A 21205-nucleotide genomic window follows, 5' to 3' on the forward strand; every position below is an offset into this window, starting at 1 on the left:
GTGAAACTTTACATATTTATAATATTTTTTGTTTCACCGCTAATGAGAATACTTTTTTTTTTTTTTTCACTTTTTTCTATTAGCATTTGTGAATAACGTTTGATTGTTTGAATACGAAACAAATAAGAGTGTTAAGTACTGAAAATCAATCTCATGAGCTGAACCCTATCCATGTTTGCAAGTAATTTTGATTCATTAAAAGCTTTTGGTTGTGCATTCACATAAATATACATTCAACCAATCTCAGTTTCCAAACGCCTTTTAATTTTTACTAATTCAACCATTCAAATCTAAGTTTATAAATTTTTTTTTTTAAATTCTCGAGAAGATGCTGCTTTTAACTAAAGGTAAAAAATTACTAATAACATATTAGGTCCATTTAACAAATTCTGCTATTCTGGCAATTAAAATTTGACTCCTTTCATTCATCGGCTTCAATTCATTGGTGACTGAATCAGGCTGCAGATTCTGTCACAGAAAATAAACTGAGTCCGAAATGGCTTCCAGCGACGGAGACGGCGGCGGCGCGAGCATCAGTAGTAGCAATACAGTATCATCGTCGTCGGTGAAATTCGGGACGGCGGAGGCTCTGGAGCATGTGCGAAAGCTCACTGACGTGGGAGCCATGACCCGTCTCCTCCACGAATGCATCGCCTACCAGCGAGCCCTTGATCTGGAATTGGACTCCCTCCTCTCCCAGCGTCCCAACCTCGACCGTCAGCTCTCTGCTCTCAACAAGTCCGCCGACGTCCTCCACATCGTCAAGGCCGATTCCGACCACTTGCTCTCCAATGTCCGCTCCACCTCCCACCTCGCCGATCACGTCAGCGCCAAAGTCCGTCAGCTCGATCTCGCCCAATCCCGCGTTTCTGACACGCTCCTCCGCATTGACGCCATTGTACACCGCTCTCACTGCCTTGACGGCGTCCACAAGGCCCTTCAGTCGGACGATTTTGAGTCTGCAGCTAATTACGTCCAGACGTTCCTTCAGATTGATGCCAAGTTCAAGGACTCCGCTGCGTCCGATCAGCGTAGTCAGTTGCTCGCCGCCAATAAGCAGCTTCAAGGGATAGTCCGGAAACGTTTATCTGCGGCTGTCGATCAGCGGGACCATCCAACCATTCTCAGATTCATCAAGCTCTACCCGCCTCTGGGACTGGAGGAAGAAGGGTTGCAGGCTTATGTCAATTACCTGAAGAAGGTGATTTCTATGAGATCTAGGATGGAGTTTGACCAATTGGTTGAGCTGATGAAGGAGCAATCCCAATCCGATTCCAATTCTGGTCGGGTAAATTTCATAGCTTGCTTGACGAATTTGTTTAAAGACATTGTGTTGGCTATTGAAGAGAACAATGAGATTTTAGGGAACTTGTGCGGAGAAGATGGGATTGTTTACGCCATATGTGAGCTTCAAGAAGAGTGCGATTCTCGGGGCTCTTTGATTATGAATAAGTATATGGATTACAGAAAGTTAGCCAAATTGACTTCTGATATTAATTCTTACAAGAGCAATTTGCTCTCGGCAGTGGCCGAAGGACCTGATCCTAGAGAGGTTGAACTGTATCTGGAAGAAATTTTGTCCTTGACACAGTTGGCAGAGGATTACACTGAGTACATGGTCTCGAAGATTAGGGCATTGAGCTCTGTCGATCCTGAATTGGTTCCCCGCGCCACTAAGGCTTTTAGGAGTGGGAATTTGAGTAGGGTTGTTCAAGATATCATGGGCTATTATGTGATATTGGAGGGGTTTTTCATGGTTGAAAATGTGAGGAAAGCCATCAGCATTGATGAGCACGTGTTTGATAGTCTTACTACGTCTATGGTGGATGATGTCTTCTATGTTCTTCAGAGTTGTTGCAGGAGGTCTATTTCCACCTCCAACATTAACTCTGTAATTGCAGTTTTAAGCAATGCAGTGAGCTTGTTGGGCAGTGAGTACAACGAGGCCTTGCAGCAGAAAATGAGAGAACCTAATCTTGGAGCTAAGCTTTTCTTAGGTGGTTCTGCTGTTCAGAAGACTGGTTCTGAGATTGCAACGGCTCTAAATGACATGGATGTGAGTAGTGAGTATGCTCTCAAACTGAGACACGAGATTGAAGAGCAGTGTGCAGAGGTTAGAAAGCCAAATCTATTCATTCCCTTCCCCTCCTTTTACTTTTCAACCCTGTTTCTGTTCGGATTTTCTATCTATTTCCTTTCAATTCAGCAGTTAAAAGGAAAATCTTATTTGTCTTGCATTTCTTTTAAGAGAAAAAGCTCTAGTCCCTTATTATGCATTTCAATGGGGCTGTCAGTTTACAATGATGTCACATAAAAGGTTAAAAAAGATTCCTGAACTTAAGAACACTTGGTAGTTGGGCTAAGTCTTCCTTTCTATTGTTTGAATCACATCCAGAGTCTTGTCTATAATTGATGATGGAAAAAGATATTAGCCCTTTGGTGATCTTTTGGGTACTTCGTTCTGTTTGATTTGCAGTTCTGACAAGATTTTATAACAGTTGAATATTTTCTGTAGATAAGATTATTTCTTGATGCAGTTCATTTTACTGTGATTTTCCCTCTTAATGACAAAATATGCTTTCTACTTCTGCTTCCCGTCTAAAATTTCCTTGTGCTGCTACGTGATTCCTTGATGGGTTGGTACTACATTAGATTACTTCACTATAGATGTCTTATTTCTCCATTTGGAAATCACATTGAATTTGTGTGCTTTCCAATGGATTTTACTCTTGAAGATCATTTCCCAATGTTATTCTTATTCAACCATTTTTTTGATTAGGTATTTCCCGCTCCAGCTGATAGAGAGAGAGTTAAATCCTGCTTATCTGAATTGAATGAGATGAGCAATACTTTCAAGAAGGCGTTGAATATGGGAATGGAGCAACTTGTAGCAACAGTTGCGCCAAGAGTTCGACCTGTATTAGATAACGTGGCAACAATCAGCTATGAGTTATCTGAGGCTGAATATGCTGATAATGAGGTGAATGACCCTTGGGTTCAACGGCTTCTTCATGCCGTTGAGGCCAATGTAGCGTGGCTTCAACCCTTAATGACTACCAACAATTATGACATGTTTGTACATCTTATTATCGATTTCATTGTGAAAAGACTTGAAGTGATCATGATGCAAAAGAGATTCAGTCAGCTAGGAGGACTTCAACTTGACCGAGATGCTAGGGCCCTAGTCAGCCATTTCTCTAGCATGACCCAAAGGACTGTCAGAGACAAATTTGCTCGCCTAACTCAGATGGCTACCATCTTGAATCTGGAAAAGGTCTCCGAGATCCTAGATTTCTGGGGTGAAAACTCTGGACCCATGACCTGGAGACTAACACCGGCTGAGGTCAGAAGAGTACTGGGTCTGAGGATAGACTTTAAACCTGAAGCAATTGCTGCTTTGAGGTTGTAGTCACATTTGTTTCTGCATGTTTTGTTTGATATCTATATCATTGCTCCCTTTCCTTCTTCCTTTTTCTTTTTTCACATTTTTGTTTGGGGGTTAATCTCTGTTTATAATGAGACCTCCTCCTATATAAAGATGAACTGATCATGATTCATTTATATTCTGTTTTATTAGTCTGTTATCAGTGCAGTGCTATTTTTCCTATTTTTAATTAATTGCCCATACAAATTCTACATTTTAGATCCTATATTGTGGTTGACGTTTTTTGGTTTAGTTTTACACCTTTTGATATTTGTGCCTTAGATGTAAATTCTCTCGAGAATACTGGAGAATAGTGTTGGTTTAACATTATTCTTACCACTGTTCTTATATCTGATTAAGTACTTTCAGTGGACCAAAATCAAACGATCAAATATGCTATGTATGCCTTCCCATTTTCTGTTTGAACCATGCAGTCACAAAAGTAATGGTACAATGGTTATTTGGTGTAAAGGGATGTAAGAGTTGAAAGAATCTTATGGAAACTTATGCTTGGCATGGCAATATCCTTTGCTTGCTGTCACTTTTTCAGTTTTTCTCTTTGTTTTGCTTTATTTATTTTTTAAACTGAAACTGTAGAGAGGGACAAGTTTATTGCCTTTCTGTCTGTCTCCCTCTCTTTGTGCTGCTGCTCTGAGCTTTCATTCTGCTTGGAGTTTTTGGATCAATGGGAGGTGACTCTGCTGCTGCTACTGCTGATTGTGTAGCATCTGTTGTCTTGGATGCAGGTAAGATACTATTCCCCCTTCTTTGTTCAAAAGTTCCATCTGGAAAGTGAAGTAAATTTTCATCTTAATTTTGTTTTACTACATTTGTAAATTGGATGTGATGTAATGGTAGTCTTCTATTTGATTGTCCAATTCTACTTAAAGTTCTTGGATTACAGTATTTTTACTTTAGTAGCATGCAACTGTGTCACTGATTGAAGTGATTTGTTTAGTGAAACAATCTTGAAAAGATCATGGTTACTCAAAAATGCATGTAGATTTTTTCCTTTTGTTTATGATGACTTAGCACTACCACTACTTTGAAAGCTTAACTATATTTGTAATAATAAATAATTTTCAGAACTTGAACCAACCCTGAAGATGCCTTTAGGATAAGTTTTGTTGGGTGCACTAGCATTTCAGTTTGATGTCAGCACAGTCTTAGCAGAACTTTCTGCATCTTACCTCTGAGATTCAGTTGGGGTACTGCCATCTGTGTATCATATGTGAACACGTTTCTGCGCAACAAATAAGTGCAAGTAACAATAATAATAGTAGCAGCAATGGTAATACTAGTAATACTAAAACAATAGTAGTAGTAATATTTGGGAGCTTCTTGAGTTGAGATTTCTTAATGTTTTTTCGATGTGGTTTTCTCCATTTTGAACTATAATCCGCCATCTATGCTGTTCTGTTCATTTCTTTTGCAAGTGATCCTGATACGCTGCTATCCTTTCTTTTTTCCCCTTTTTTTCAGCACACACTATTACATTTGCACAATTTTGCTTTGGGTTTAATCTCTGTTTATAATGAGACCCCCAATATTGAGATGAACTGAGTATGGTTCATTTACATCCTGTTCTGTTAATCTGTTATCAGTGCAATACTATTTTTCCTATTTTTTTAATTACACTGACCAACAAATTCTACATTTTAGATCCTGTATTGTGGTTGACATTTGTTGGTTTAGTTTGATGCCTTTTGATACTTGTCCTTAGATGTAAATTCTCTCAAGAATCGTGTTGGTTTGACATTACTTTTACTACTGTTCTTATATCTTTTTAAGTGGTTTTAGCAGACCAAAAGCAAACAACCAATATGCTATGTATGCCTTCCCACTTTCCATTGAACACTTGTGCAGTCACAACAGTAATGATTCGAAGATTATTTGGTGTACTGGGATGAAACAGTTGGAAGAATCTTACAGGAAACTGATGCTTGCCATGTCAGTATCCTTTGCTCACTGTTACTTATTCAGTTCCTTTCTTTTTCTTTGATTATGTTTTAAACTGAAACTGCAGAGAGGGGCAATTTTATTTTATTTTTCTATCTGTCTCCCTCTCTTTATTTCTGCTGCTGCTCTGTGCTTTCTTTCTGCTGGGAGTTTTCGGATGAATGGGTGGTGACTCTTCTGCTGCTAGTGCTGATTCTCTAGTGGTTGTTGGCTTGGATGCAGCTCAGATATGATTCCTCTTTTGTTTAAAATCCATCTGGAAAGAGAAATAAATTTCCATCTTATTTTTGGTTTACTACATTTGCAGATTGGTTTACGACATTTATAGATTGGATGTGTTGTAATGGTAGCCTTCTATTTGATTGTCCAGTCCAGAGTTTTTTATTACAGTATTTTTACTTTAGTAGCACATAGTAGAGTTATTGCTTGAAGTGATTTGTTTAGTGAAACAATCTTGAAATGATCATGGTTACTCAAAAATGCATGTAGATTTTTTCCTTTTGTTTATGATGACTTAGCACTACAGCTACTTTGAAAGCTTAACCATACTTGTAATAATAAATAATTTTCAGAACTGGAACCAACATTGAAGATGCCTTTAGGTTAGGTTTTGTTGGGTGCACTAACATTTCAGTTTGATGTTAGCACAGGCTCAGCAGAACTTTCTGCATCTTACCTCTTAAGATTGAGTTGGGATTCTGCTGTCTGCATATCATACATGTTGAACACATTTTTGTGTAGTAAATAATTGCAAGTGACAATAATAATAGTAGCAGCAGTAGTAATATCAGTAATACTAAAACAATAGTAGTAGTAATGTTCAGGAGCTTCTTGAATAGAGATTTCATGGTGAACTGGGTTTTTTTCAGTTTGTTTTGGTGTGTGTGTGTGTGTGGGGAGGGGGGGCGGGGGAGAAAAAAGACATCAGCATCACATTAGGATTGGTTGCAAAAGGGATGAACAGAAAGGTGTAGATGGAGGATCATAGTTTCAAAAGGGGGACAACCACTTCAAAATTCCAAATATTTTCTTTCACAGATCTACAAGAACATCATTGGAAGAGGTGGCTCTCTTATCATTTTTTTTCTTTTGTGCAGGGAGGGGGTGGCGGCTGCTTGGCTTGGGCAGAATAGCAGAGCAAGTACTAGTAGCAGAACAAAAAAGCCTTTTTATATCTCACAGCAATTGTGACCTCTTGGGAGAATCGATGACTGCATCTTTGATGCAGTGCTAGTACTAGTACATATGCGAATTCTTAATTGTGTAGTTGTAAATAGCCCCAGGGCTATTGAACAAAGGATTATCCCGGACATACACCGAGGTATTAATGGTGATTTTCAAATCTTGCAGAATGTGATATGATGAGATAGAATGCAAAGACAAGGAACGTAGCTGACTGCAATGACTGCACTGAAAGTTCCGTGGAGGTCTACTAGGTTGTAAAAAAATCATGAAATCAAATACTAGTTCTTGCTGTTATGCCTGTTTGTAATGCATAAACAAATGTCTGCAAACTTCCAGTGATTTCACTGAATATTAACCTAGTATACAACAAGTGAGAATGGTATCTATTATCTGCATAAAGTCCTTGTGGTCATTCAGGTAAAGCATATACTTGTTCTTTTCCTTTTATGATGCTTTGCATCTGTGTGACCTTTTCTTCTTCCTGAACTAGATAATTTGAGATTCCAATTCTGTAGTTGTATTTCATTTTAGATATTGTACAAGCTTGATTCTCCTCTTTTGCAAATTTTTGCACTTTTTGGAAGAGTCGTCTCTACTCCTTAGCTCCCTTTTGTCCTTATTCTTGGTGTCTAAACTCATCAGATTAAGACAAAAAATCATATGCCCCATTAACTCCTCTCAAAGACCCATTGGTCATTCTCATTTTCCTTTGTACCGCTGTTAAGTTCCTGCTCATACTCAAAGGTCCAGTTCAGTATTTCTCAATCTCTGGTTTCAAGAGTTTATCCAAGAGATTATAATAGTCTTTGACTCGTGCAATTGCCAAGAAATTCCTAAGGTTTTCATGTGTAGCTCAATGTTTGTCCCCTTTTCTTAGTTAATCTTCTCATTACCTAAGTACTTTTGTTCAAAATGAGTAAGCTGTTTTTCTTTTAAGTTTACATTTGGGGTTTACTAATTCACTTTTGTATCTTCTCGTGGAAATGGGAAGCTTTGATGGGGTTTTGGTTTTATGTGCTGAATATTGAGACACATATATAACTTGCTTGGTACATTATCTGGAAATGGCTTGGTTTGCTGGTTACAAGTTATTCCAGATGGCAGAGTTTGGCAGTATAAATCTGCTGTTCAAAGTTAATATGGTCTTGAGTTTTTATTGTATTTTTTTATTATTATAATTTTAACTAGTCCAATTTTGTGAACCTTTGAAGTTGCTCAGTCAAAATATGAGGAATGAGGGAAAGGCTAAGAAGTCAAACCTTTCGTTATAATATCTATACCGCTATTCACTTGCCTTTGCTTTAGTAGGAGGGAGGAGGAGAGGGGGGGGGGGGGTGGGGGTTTGGGGGCGGATGAACAAAAGAACAGGAGATCACATATTTTTTCTTTCCCTTTAAGGCTCACTGCTAGGCTATTTTCTGAGCAGTCAAGCTGGGTAGGTGCTTTGCTTTAGGCACTTTTTGTAAGCATATTTTGGCTACACCTAGGAGATGATATATATATATATATATATATATAAACAATGAGCTAGAATGAGGTATGGAAGGGCTTGTGCAGCAGCCCTTGTTGATGTTCCTTGTGAGGCGGAAAGAGTTTTCTACTTTCACAGGGTCACCTGGACTATGTAAAACTTGATCTCTAATCCCTTTTCCTTGCAGGATAGAAATTGTTGAGTTCCGTTAGTATTAAGTTCTGTTTGGTTCGAGTACATTTTCACTGTTGTTTTCTTCTGTTGGAGACAATTGTTTGATTTATCTTCTGAGATTTTCTACTAAAATGGATCCTGTTATGCTTCTGGTATATATTCATTCTTTATTCTGATGTGCTTGTACATTGCATTTATCACTAGGTGCATTGTTTTGGCTTGCTCTGTAGGAAGAACAAGGGACAGATGAAGTTTATGCTGAACTTACTTCACACCCTGAAGTAGATGTAAGCTGTTCTAACTTGCTCTCTCTTTATTTCATGGCCATTTAATTGGATATTTTCTTTGTTCCCCCATTCCAGTTAACTTGAAATGAAAAAAAAGGAAAGGCACCTTAACAAGTCAATTTGATGGGCAATTAAAATGTTATTAGTACCCAAGTTTCAGTGATAGCTCATACAAGAATGTGAACATTTTACCCGATCGAGTAAAGAATTGACTTCATAACTTTCATCTGCCTCATTATGGACAAGTTGGTCTTCTAATATTTTGTAGCACTATTAGTACAACCAATTGTACAGCAGGTGGCTGCAGTGTTTGGTATTGAAAGACTTTAAAGTCCTTCATTCAATACAACAGAGGCTTGTGGTCATGTCAGCACCAGCTTTAACTGTTATTTGAGTTTTTAGCATTCATTTATTGTGGAGCCTCCGTGCGCAAATAAGAGTTAATGGGAATTATTGGACTAAATAAATGAGAATGTAAATTCATAACTATTGACTGCTAGAACTGCTGACTGGTTGCAATTCTTGTGCTTCGGCTTCATCTGTCTAAGATGGAATTAACTGTTAATTACATTTACCTCCCTTGAGGTTTGACCAAACAATGAGATTGTCCCTATGATTGGCAAAATAACAAAACAATCCCTGAAAGTCATGGAGCCATAACAAATAGACCCTTCCAGTTAGTCCATAATCGTTTCACAGCGCTTATTTTTAGGCTGGTCAACAGAAAAGTGCAACAAAGTTTGACCATGTTCTCACAAAAACACTCTACTATCAGTTTCCAGTCAAACTTGCCTGTTTCTCTAGGAACCTGCATTTAGGGGGATCTCACAATAATACCAAATAATTTAGTATACAGGCATCTGCCGTTATCTAAATTTCAAAATCCATCCAAAAGATTACACTCTTTCATAATTTTTAAAAATTAAGTAATCTTGTTCATCATTTTTATTTTGATTTTTTTTTTTTGGGTTTAAATTCTAGCAGGATTCTTCTTTGCATGTTAGTAGTGTTTTTGTCCTAGCCAATTGCTTAACCAGAATAATCATACAATCCTTGTGAACAAATTTGGACATAATCATACATATAATTATAGGAACTCAAGTCTTGGAATAAAATCTAAAAATAACTGAATTTGGCACAAACTTGGACATAATCGTGCATATGGTCATAGGAAATCAACTTTTGGAATAAAACCTGAAAATAAGTGCATTTAGTCTTCATATTTTGCTGCCTGTTTGCCGCTTGTAAAAGCTGGAAAAATCTTCGGGTGTTTATATATTTTCTTTTTGTTGCTTGGCGCCTCGATACACTGAAAGATTTCGTGAAATTGCAGGTTCTTTCTTGATATAATGTGGATGAATGTCCTGTTTGTGTTTTCACATATAATAATAGTCCTTGTGGTTTGAATGTCTGAAGAGCAGGTTATTTAAATCACTTACAACTTCGCCATTTAGTTTAGATCAGATAGCTAAAATATATCTTTGTTATTACGTTTAGATTAGGTAACTAAACTTTATCTTAGTCATCATGAAAAAGCAGAGGACTTCACTTGGAGGAGGACGTTTTTTGTTAAGCGGGACTCTGGCATCAATAGTGTTCTAGAAGTGCAAGAGAAAAATAAAGAACTTTCACTTGTAGCATAAGGACGTCTTGAGCCATAGCAAGAATCCTTGAGCCCTTTCTCCTTATGCTATGGGGCCTTATAAGACGTGAGGCCCATTTTCGGGAATGGGTCAAATCATTTCTCAAAACGGGCAACTCGATGCAGATCAACTTTTTTTTTTTTGGATTGCGATCCACGTATCAAATGTTAAATCAGATATATGCTATACTAGCAAGCTTAGATTAATGGGTTAATTACATTTACCTCCCCCGAGGCTTGACCATATTACCAATCAATCTCTGTAATTTGTCCAAATAACGGTCTCACCCTTTGAATGATCAAACATTTAACAAAAATCCCCTTAATGTCGAAAATGCTCTTATTGAGGCCATGTTGCATTAAAAAAAGAACATATTTTTATTTTATTAATCCTGAAGCAATCCAAAAAAATAGAAAAAAGTTTTTGCTTATTATTTTATAAAAATCATATCTGCTTCTTTTTGCGGTTCAAGGCATGTTGCGGAGAGCACAAGGCATGTTTTCCTCAATTCAAACCATACTCCAGGAATTAAAATAATTGCTTCTTTTTTTATTTTTCTTTCAATTTATCTAATTTTTAATATTCATTTTTAAGATTTAAAGTAATTATTGATTCAAAACTATTTATGGAAGCAAAGATATGGTTTTTATAAAATAATAAGCAAAAATTTTTTTCTATTTTTTTGGATCACTTCAGGGTTAATAAAATAAAAATATGCTCTTTATTTAATGCAACATGGCCTTAATAAGGGCATTTTCGGCATTAAGGGGGTTTTGTTAAATGTTTGATCATTCAAAGGGTGAGACCGTTATTTGGACAAATTACAGAAATTGATTGGTAATATGGTCAAACCTCGGGGGAGGTAAATGTAATTAACCCTAGATTAATTGCTCTCCCTCCTGTTTGATTTAAAACTTTGGGGTCATTCCAATAAACCCCTTCAAACAATACTTCTGCCTCACATTGTTTCTCTGAAGGTATAAATGAACCAATCCACCTCCTTAGTACTATAATTTTCCCAATCAGGTTACAATTGGGAACGGCAACCCAATTTCGGATTGAATTTAGCATATGCAATGCACATGATTTCATGAATTGACTAAATCTCTCTTTAGTCCTTAATTGCTAATTTTTTAGACTAGCCGCTATTGATGAAAAATTTTCTTAAATTATTTAGTTATCCTTCTATTGCTAAAAATTCTAATTTTGTGCGGCTTTTAGTTAATCATAATTGAAGTTTATCTTTCTATATATTATCTTATGGCTACATATTTTCGGTATCTTTGTTACAATGACAAAATATATTGAAAAGCATGATTTTAAGGATATTGTAATTCATATTTTTGTGAGTGGAAAAGTTTTTATAATAAATATAACGTTCACAGTTCTTCTTGATTTAGTTTTATTAGTTCAAAAGTTTGGTTAAAACTTTATTGCAAAAATTTATATAGCATGTAAAAGTCCTTTGGCCCTTTATAGGACCAAAAATATGAAATTTATATAGTAGGAAAGGGTAGTTTGGTCAGTTAGCAATCCATGTGCATTAACATGCCCAAATTCAGTACAAAATTAAGCTGTCTAACCCAATTATACGTGATTGAGGAATTTGTAATGGTACAAGGAGTGAATTGATTCAATTAGACATTCACGGATATATGTGAGAAAGAGGTATTTTTTGAAGGGGTTTATTGGAATTAACCCTAAAATTATTTTTATATCCTTTCTTTGGCCTGTATTAATTAGGTTAGAAGGGACGATCCATTCACTGGAAGTAGAATTCGAACCTTCAACCCATGGTCAAAAAGTGACTTAATCCCTTTCCCTTTTTTGGTGGCCGCCAAAGCTTGTTGGTTCACTGAATGGGTATATCAGTATATGATGTATCTTATTATTTATGTGATATAGTGTCCCAGCACTCTATTTTTAGATCCTGGGCCAAGGTCTACCAGCGTAGAAATTGCTATAAGTAATTGTAGTATTCTTGCCAAAGTTCCAGATGGGAATAGGTTCTTGGATTTAAACTGTGAAAGAGTTGAGATCTGAACTATGGCCGCAAAATACATTACGTCTCATCGAAAATTCTAAGGATTGGTACAGTGGTTTGTATCAATGCATTGGTAAAGTGGTTTGATGTGGTACGGATGTGGTAGGAGCCAGACACGTTAGGAAAAGCAAAATTCAAGGTTGTTTTTGGTGTGGGTTAAGGCTACCGAAACTTAATGAGTGTTGTGATGGTGGGTTCCACATTGAAATGGCCCAAGACAATTTGTCAGTCACATGGGTTCACCCACGTTAACCCATGTGAAAAGACCCAAGACATTATTATTGTTTTCTAATTTATATACAATAGACATAATGAAGAAAATGCAAAGTTGGATACATAACTGAAAGAAATTAGAAAAAATAAATAATATATGTATGTACAGAATTAGATAAATTTTGATTCATTTAATTACATAAATTGACAAAAGAGTAGATAATTTAAATATTTTGGAAGAAATTTGGAATAATATATACAATTAATTAAACCGATCATAGGAATTAATAATTGTAAATGAGTAAATGAATGGTTAATTAATTAGTTGAGATGGAATATTTGTAGGAGGAGTAATATGTTGTTTTATTATATGAGAAGTAATTAATATGATTCTTTTATTATATTTGCAGGTAGAACATAAAGAAATGTTTAAAAAATGCATTTGTAATGGTATTAGTCCAAATTAATGAGAATGAATTGATGACATAATAACCGGAGTGCAAATAGGTGAAATTTAATTAGACCATACTTGTCACTTTTAAATTTTCAACATTATCATCATAATCACCTTAATTATACTTTTATCATTTGATTAACATATTGTCTATGTATTGTCATCCAATAGCACAACTAACTTTCATAAGGGGTACGGATCAAAATAAAAGAAAGGAAAATAAGGTAAATAAAAAAATCAAAATAATGCAAGGGCAATTTTGTCCTGTAGGGGGTTAAATGAGTAAAATTAAAAGTTTGGAGGTAAACTGAGAAATGAGATATATCTTTAGGGGATTAAATGTGAGTAACCCTTAAACCAATCATGGGTAGGAGGAAAATGATCGTAAATTAATATGTGCAATTAATTAAACCAATCATAGGAATTAATAATTGTAAAGGAGTAAACAAATGGTTAATTAATTAGTTGAGATGGAATATTTGTAGCAAAAGTAATATGTTGTTGCATGATTGTTTTTTATATTTGCCGGTAGAACATAAAGAAATGTTTTAAAAATGCATTTGTAATGGTATTATACCAAATTAATGAGAATGAATTGATGACATAATAACTGCAGTGCGTATAGGTAAAATTTAATTAGACCATATTTGTCACTTTTAAATTTTCAGCATTATCATCGCAATCACTTACGAGCAAATCTTATATACAGTGATAGTGTATAAGTTGAATTTATGACATACATGTAAATGTTGAATTTTAAATTTAAATTTTGCATATTTGTAATTCATTCAAATGTTGATAGTGTATACACTGTCAGTGTAGGAAAGATTAATTCATCACTTAATTATACTTTTATCATCTGATTAACATGTTGCTTATGTATTGTCAACCAATACCACAACTAACTTTCACCAATAACCAACCACAAACATTATAATTACCAAGTTCATGAAAATAATATTAAAAAAAACTTTTAAAAGATCAAAGTTTTTTGTTTATTAAAATTTTATACTAATTTCTTCCATATAAAAAGTGATTGTTTAAATTGTACATAGATTGAGTGCGCCCTTTATCACTAGTAATACTAATGCTATTTGTACTAATGTATACATGCTTGAAATCAAATATTCGTATTAATTAAACTATGTAGTGATACAGTTAAGAAATATTTTTAATAGGTGTAAATACAAAAATATAATTGCTCATTGTCTATTCTAAAAGTAGGACAACAAACAATCTTCACATTAAAAGTATTCCATATATTTTCATGGATAATATAATACAAGATGACATGCCTGAATTTACTAATGAATGAATAATTTTCTTTCAAATAATATAAAAACTTTTTACTATTGGTACTCCCGAACTTGAACATATTTTTAGGCAAAAGGAGATAAAAATTTATGATTAAGTGACAAATCACCTACACTTTATTAGAAAATGATATCACAATAATATTAAAACTAAATTATCACTAACCAACCATTATGAAGAAAATAAGTTTAAAAGTTGTAATTTAAATCAATACATAACATATATCCAAAGTTTGGAAGAAATACAATTCTTGTTTATAATACTCTGCATATGTAGGACTGATCATTAATGCTTGGATCAAAACAAATTTGGTCCCCAGTGTTTCAAATCTTAAGCATATTTAGTAAATTGACGAAAAAATGATGATTAAAGATCAAAGTCAAGTTGCCACTACTGAATAGTTTTGACTTTGCATATTTTATAGCAATGTTTCGAATTTGGATCATCATGGTATCTTAGATTTTAAATAGTGATATTAACGGTTTCAAAGGAAAAGAAATGCAAATTAGATTGAAATTATGTTGAAAATGTGCAAAGGTTCAGGAAACTTCTTTCTTTTATTCTTTTATTTTGTGTATTCATCCTACTTGTTTCTCATAGACTTTTACTCTTGCATGACTGGTCCCAAATGTAGCATTATATATGTATGTATGCTTTTGCATTATGGAGAATTAATTGATAATGAATTCTTTTTTTTTTTGGTTACTTGTATTGATATTTAAACGCTCAATTAGATATCCATTCAAACTATAAAGAATATGAACTATAAGTAAATCAGATTTGTTTTCTTTTTTCAATTTTAATAGATTATCAATTGAATTTAAGATGAAATTAATATTTTGTATAATTGTTTGAATCATTCAATAAAATTCTTAAGGTAACAGGGGGGAGGGTTGTGGTAAAATATTAAAGTAAACAAAGAGCAAAGTAACTATTTTAAAACTTTCCATTGAAACTTTGGATTTAATAGACAGAAAACTGAGAAAAGTAAATAAATTGTGCCCCCACTACGAGAGCAATTTAGCACGAGTTCAAAGTAATTTAAATGTCTCTTGGTTATATGTAGTTGACCTACTATAGTTTTTTTTTATGAAATATATTTTGATTGTTTTACTTTTTTGGTTCTATAGATAAATAATTCAAATTAGATAACATAGTGTCGTTAACCACTATGTACTCTATATAGAATAATATAGGCACAACATTATCATTTAAGCTAAAAAGTATATCTTCGTTAAATAAGTTAAAATTGGATAATAATACACATATGATATATAGAACAAAAATTAAGAGGCTATAGTATAGGAAAAATTGAAATAGGATTTTATTGCTAAAACGATTTTGACTGTTAATCAATGTTAAGTTCCATCAATTGTTCTAAATGTGCTTAAAATTATAAATTTTGGAGACCAAATTTTTTTTATTGAAATATTATAATTTTAATATATAACTAAACATTCACATTCATAACCTGCCTATCATGTGATGCAATTCTCAGCCCACCTCTTTATCAGCTTACCGGTAATCTTTTAGTTCTACTCTCTTATTTTGTGCTTCATTTTCAAGGTGAAGTCAGCCTTGTCAATTGTCCTTTGGTTCCTATTGACTTGATGTGAGGCAGAATACCATGTACCATTGTGTCAGTCTAATACCAAAGAAATGGTAGAAACCGCTATACCATTTTGAAGAGGCTTCGTACGTCTCATCCCTTTATTCATTACGTCTCTGAATGTCTTGTCCAACCAAAATACGTTCCCCAAGATTCAGAGCAGCGAATATACCTTGCACCATGGGATCTGTCGCTGGCCTCAATACACTACAACCAAAAAGGCCTCCTTTTTGCCAAGCCTCCGGCTTTTGATAGTGAGGGGAAAATGAAGGACTTCTTGCAGAAGCTCAAAGAATCTCTTTCGCTTACCTTGGTTCATTTCTATCCCTTAGCTGGACGCCTTGCAACTCTAAAACAGGAAAATCCTCCAATTTATTCCATCTATGTTGATTGCACGAATCTTCCCGGAGCTAAATTTGTTCACGCATCAGTAGACTTGACCATTGACGATATTCTCACACCTATCTATATGCCCAAAATTGTACATTCATTCTTTGATCATGTTGGTGCAGTCAACCATGATGGTCATTCCATGTCTTTGATGAGCATTCAGGTGACGGAATTAAAGGATGGCATCTTCATTGGATGGTCAACCAACCATTTGCTGGTGGATGGGACGTCATTTTGGCATTTCATCAACACATGGTCCGAGGTGTTCAATGCCAAGGGGCAAATTTCAACCATCTCCAGACCACCTATTTTGAAACGTTGGTTTCCTGAGGGACACAGATCCCCTGTTATCAGCCTTCCATTTACTCACCATGATGAATTCATCAGCAGATTTCAAACCCCTGAGTTGCTGGAAAGGTATTTCAACTTTTCAGCAGAGTCGTTGGCGAAACTCAAAGCAAAAGCAAATGCTGAATGCAACTCCCCCAATATTTCTACCTTCCAGGCACTGTCAGCTCTCCTTTGGAGGTGTATCACAAGGGCTCGAAACATGCCAGCTGATCAACAGACAATTGCTGGAACGTCTGTAAACAGCAGGTTAAGGATAAATCCGCCCTTGTCCGAGGAATATTTTGGTAACTGTGTACAGGGAGTGGCAGTAACCACTACTCGTGGTGAATTGCTGACAAATGGACTAGGATGGGCGGCCTGCAAATTGCACGAGCTGGTGATCAATCAAACGGACAGAAGTATACGCGACTGGGTTGAATCATGGGTGAAATCGCCCTTCATAGTTTGGATTGGCCGGTTTTCCAACAGGATCCAAATTGGAAGTTCTCCCAGGTTCAATGTTTATGGGAGTGAATTTGGACTTGGCAAAGCATTAGCAGTTCGAAGTGGTTTTGCCAACAAACCTGATGGGAAAATAACGTTGTTTCCTGGAAGAGAAGGTGGAGGAAGCATGGATGTGGAGGTTTGTCTTCCACCACAAAGTATGAGTTTTCTTGAATCTGACCAGGAATTCATGGAGAATGTCTCGTTATAAAGTCCCCTTTGAAATGATCCTGGTAATCATTCCATAAGATCAAGAAATGGGCTCACCATCCCTCTAGGAGACATGGAACGGCAGCACTATGAATTCTGATGTTCACATTCAGATATTTTTAGTCTGAATTTTAAAGACTGCAATATGGAATGCAGTTAAGGGGAAAAAAATGTGGGTGTGATCGACTCTAATTTGGGTTTGTTTATGCCAGTTTGTGCTTGTAGTGGAGGCATATTGCACTTTATCTTCTACAATAATGTTTTGTTTCATAAATTGGTGGCCAAATTTTTTATTCACCGTTTTAGTAGCAATAACATGTTAGTGTTTGTTACTATTCGATCTTAAGTTACTTGACAGAAGTTATTTGACAACACAGTTACTAAAACACGGGACAGTTATAATAGGATATATTATACACATATATATTATATGAATTTTAAAAAAAATATATTAAAAATTCAGTGCAAAAAGTCAAACAAATACAGAAAATTACACATATAAATTCATATGTAAGTGATACAAATATATTTGAAAGTTATGAAACTAAAAACACAGGTAAAGTTACTATAATTTTTGAAGATGTTACTATATTCATATCATTTTTAATTCTCATCCTACTTATGCGATGTTAAATTTATTAAAATCTTGTTAACTAATTTTTTTTTGGGTATAAATCTATGGAAACCATTGCATATGTTGTTACTAATTTGTATATATCTTGAAAGGTATGTTATTAATTTTACTCAAACTTTAGAAATTTTCAAAAATTAAAATATGATTCATGATGTATAATATGCCAATAGTCTATTACATATTTTATACATTTAGTTGAAAAATATAAGTATTTTTTGTAACATTTTTGAAACATACAAAATACAAAAATTTTTTAAGTCATACGTTTGAGTGTGTATTACAACCATGATACAAGTATTTACTAAGTTCCTGAGACTTAGTTGATAGAGGCACTAGCAAGATAATTTTTTTTTTCGGGTGTAGGTGGGACGTCTCAAACCTGAGACCTTTCACTTACACTTCCTCCCTCTGTACCATCCAACCTATCCCTCCCCCTGCGTTAGCAAGATAACTTGGCTGATGAAAACATCAGTAAGGTAACTAGGAGATTCTTGTTTCAACTCCAAAATGCTTATCTTCCCGCATATCCTTTGTAGGGTTTGAAGTCTTTTCATAGATTAGAAAAACCCGTTAGATAAAAAAAAAAAAAAAAAGAGAGAAAATGCGGGAAGCAAAATAATAATATTCATAGATAAAATTGCATTGTTCTATTGATAGATCTACATCAATGGGCAGAGAGGTGTAAATTTTACCCTTCTGAGCATCATGCTTAGATAAAGCTCCTAAATTCCCAAAACAATCACATACAATAGATTAGGTACATTTTTTTGGGTGTTTTTGAAAAATTTTACTGTAATGATGTATGTAAAAAAATTTTACTGTAAATAGTTAGATTTTTTTTTTAGAGTTTTTGAGAATATATTTTGAGATATTTTTATAATTAATTTTTTAGAATAATTTTTAAAAATTGAAAACCATCATCCACTACAACGCACAACCACCACCTCTTTTCCCCTCCTTGCACGTCTCTCCTCAGCCTCCCTCTTCCTCCTGTCTTAAAAGGATAGAAGATTACAGGTTAGAACAAAAAAACAAAAAAAAAAGAGCTGCAAACACTGAAACTAGCATGTGTGATGTTTTGGAATTCGACAGAATTGGATAGAATCCAAAAATAGAAGATTACAAGTTAGAACAAAAAAAAAAAAAAAGGGCTACAAACATTGAAACTAGCATGTGTGAGGTTTGGAATTGGTGACATATTTGTAAAATATGAGGTTGTACTTTAATTTTTTGTTTTGACTAGAGACATGTTGTATTTCTATTAAACCAACATTTTACTGCATTTGATTATTTACCTTACCTTGCAATTGCTCTAAAAACTGCCAAGATCTTCATTTAACATCGTGTGACTGTATAAAGTATCAAGTACCAGCATCAGACCAGAATTGCAGTAAGAAATGTCTACCTTGTATATAAAAGAAGGAAAGGAGGTTTAGTTCTTTGCCTCCCTTGTTACCACTTGACTTTTCAATAATTTGACAAGTGGCATAAGTTTAATATTTTTCTTGCATATGGTTTCCTTGCCTCTTGCATATCCCCCTCTTTTTTTTTTTTTTGCTTTTTTTTTTTCATGCCAAACTGAGCAAGTTTGGCTCTTTTATTCTCCTTTTGAGCCTAACGAATTTTTTTAACCTTAATGATTTGACTAAGTGAGTCTATTGTTTAATTCATCACCGTTAGATTAGTTTTAATACAATAACACTACATTATAACCCTTGGATCAATTTTCATTCGTTCTAATTGTCTACCTATTATATAAGAGACATGAGAATTTAATATAACACTCTCATTTATTGACATGTGATGTAACTCTCCTATGAGGAATCTATGATTTTTCTCCCATTTTTTATTTCCCTACTTCTATCTTGATGGAGCAAGACAAAAGATTTCAATTGCAAGTCATGTTGCACAACTACAATAACTTCTACTGTTTTTATATATTATCTAATTTATGACTATAAGATCAACCTTTATAGATTAATGAAAAAATTTTAATCCTTGGATATTGATTAATTATGTTTGATTAGTAGCTAACCAACTATTACATTTAAACAACTCTTTTATGTAATCAATTTAAGTCTCTTTTTCTATTTCTTTATAAATCGTTTCTCAATGTTGCATAGAAAAAATCAGATTTCTTCCTTCCCAATTGCATTCAACTATGCACTTGTTTATTAATCTCAAGATTAGTGATGGATTTAATAGATGCTATGTTTATTGTCTCCTTGATTTAGAAGAGTTAACTTCATAGATGAAATTTCTTCTGATGCTCAATTTTTCTCGTGTTTTTGTCTATTATGTGCCGAAAAATTTTGCTGTTATATGTTCAATTAAATTATTAGGGGACCTAGGCTGTGCCTTGCACAGCCGAGGTACCTCTAGTATTATCTATAAGAAGACATAGCAGTAAAATCCAAGGGCTACGTCAGGTCAAATAAAGTCTACTTATTTCAATGCAATTACCATTACCCATAAAACAGTACTCTAGTATCTGTATTACAATCATAACATTTCTCAGTTCTCAACATTGGAATAAGCATTTTGTTATGAAACCTTTTACTATATAGGATCTACTTCACTCTAAAGTTAACAAAATGTGGTGGTTGGTGTTTTTGTGTTTTTTTTTTTAATATTTAAAGAATGATGCCAAACTTCAATACTTTCAGAAAAAAAAAGGACGTAGCTAATCACACATTGTTTACATGCTTTGAAAGTGAGTTGGAGTATAGTAATTTCAGCAAATAGATAATTTTAACGTGGAATACTGGAATACATACAAGAAAAAAGTTTTTAGTAAAACGTGGCGAAAGATGTAACTTTAGGGTACCAAGAGTACAAAATAAAAATTGAGGGTGCAAGATTAGAATTGAGGGTGTAAATTGGTAATTTTGTTTTGCAGAGCACAAATAAATAAATTAATATATATATATATATATATATATATATATATATATATATATATATATATATGTGTGTGTGTGCGTGTGTGTATTAATTTTCAAAAAAAAAAATCATTCTATTATATAACTTGAAAATGAAAACATGCTGGAGGGAAACGACGAAACGTAAAGCCTTACCTGCTAATTTCAAGAAAATGTATGCTTAAAGTACTTGAAAGTCCAACCAAATGATTTTTCTCTACCATGCCCTATAGTGATAATTTTATCACGGAAAATGATTAGTTCCATCATGGAAGATGTTTAATGGAGGAGAAATTAAACGAATGTTTCTACCATGGAAAATTGAGTTTAAGTATTAAAAGATAAAATAGGAATTAAAACATTAAAAGCTAATGCATGATATACTCGGTTATTTATGTTATATTAGTGTTGAATTAAAATAGGTAGGAGCAAATTTAGA

The 21205-nt window shown here is 34.3% G+C and overlaps 2 protein-coding genes across 2 annotated transcripts; both read left to right on the plus strand.

Annotated features, from left to right (window-relative positions):
* Window positions 1-376: 376 nt before the first annotated feature.
* LOC113693920 (conserved oligomeric Golgi complex subunit 4) lies at window positions 377-3561 on the plus strand. The gene is made up of 2 exons (XM_027212697.2): window positions 377-2113; window positions 2780-3561. The coding sequence occupies exons 1-2, from the start codon at window positions 497-499 to the stop codon at window positions 3407-3409; spliced, it is 2247 nt and encodes a 748-aa protein (XP_027068498.1). The 5' UTR covers window positions 377-496; the 3' UTR covers window positions 3410-3561.
* A 12125-nt stretch (window positions 3562-15686) lies between these two features.
* On the plus strand, window positions 15687-17546 carry LOC113691395 (protein ENHANCED PSEUDOMONAS SUSCEPTIBILITY 1-like). Its single transcript, XM_027209518.2, has one exon. The coding sequence runs from the start codon at window positions 16043-16045 to the stop codon at window positions 17210-17212; it is 1170 nt and encodes a 389-aa protein (XP_027065319.2). The 5' UTR covers window positions 15687-16042; the 3' UTR covers window positions 17213-17546.
* The last annotated feature ends 3659 nt before the right edge of the window (window positions 17547-21205 follow it).

The sequence above is a fragment of the Coffea arabica genome, chromosome 6c (genome assembly GCF_036785885.1).
Source record: "Coffea arabica cultivar ET-39 chromosome 6c, Coffea Arabica ET-39 HiFi, whole genome shotgun sequence".
NCBI lineage: Eukaryota > Viridiplantae > Streptophyta > Magnoliopsida > Gentianales > Rubiaceae > Coffea > Coffea arabica.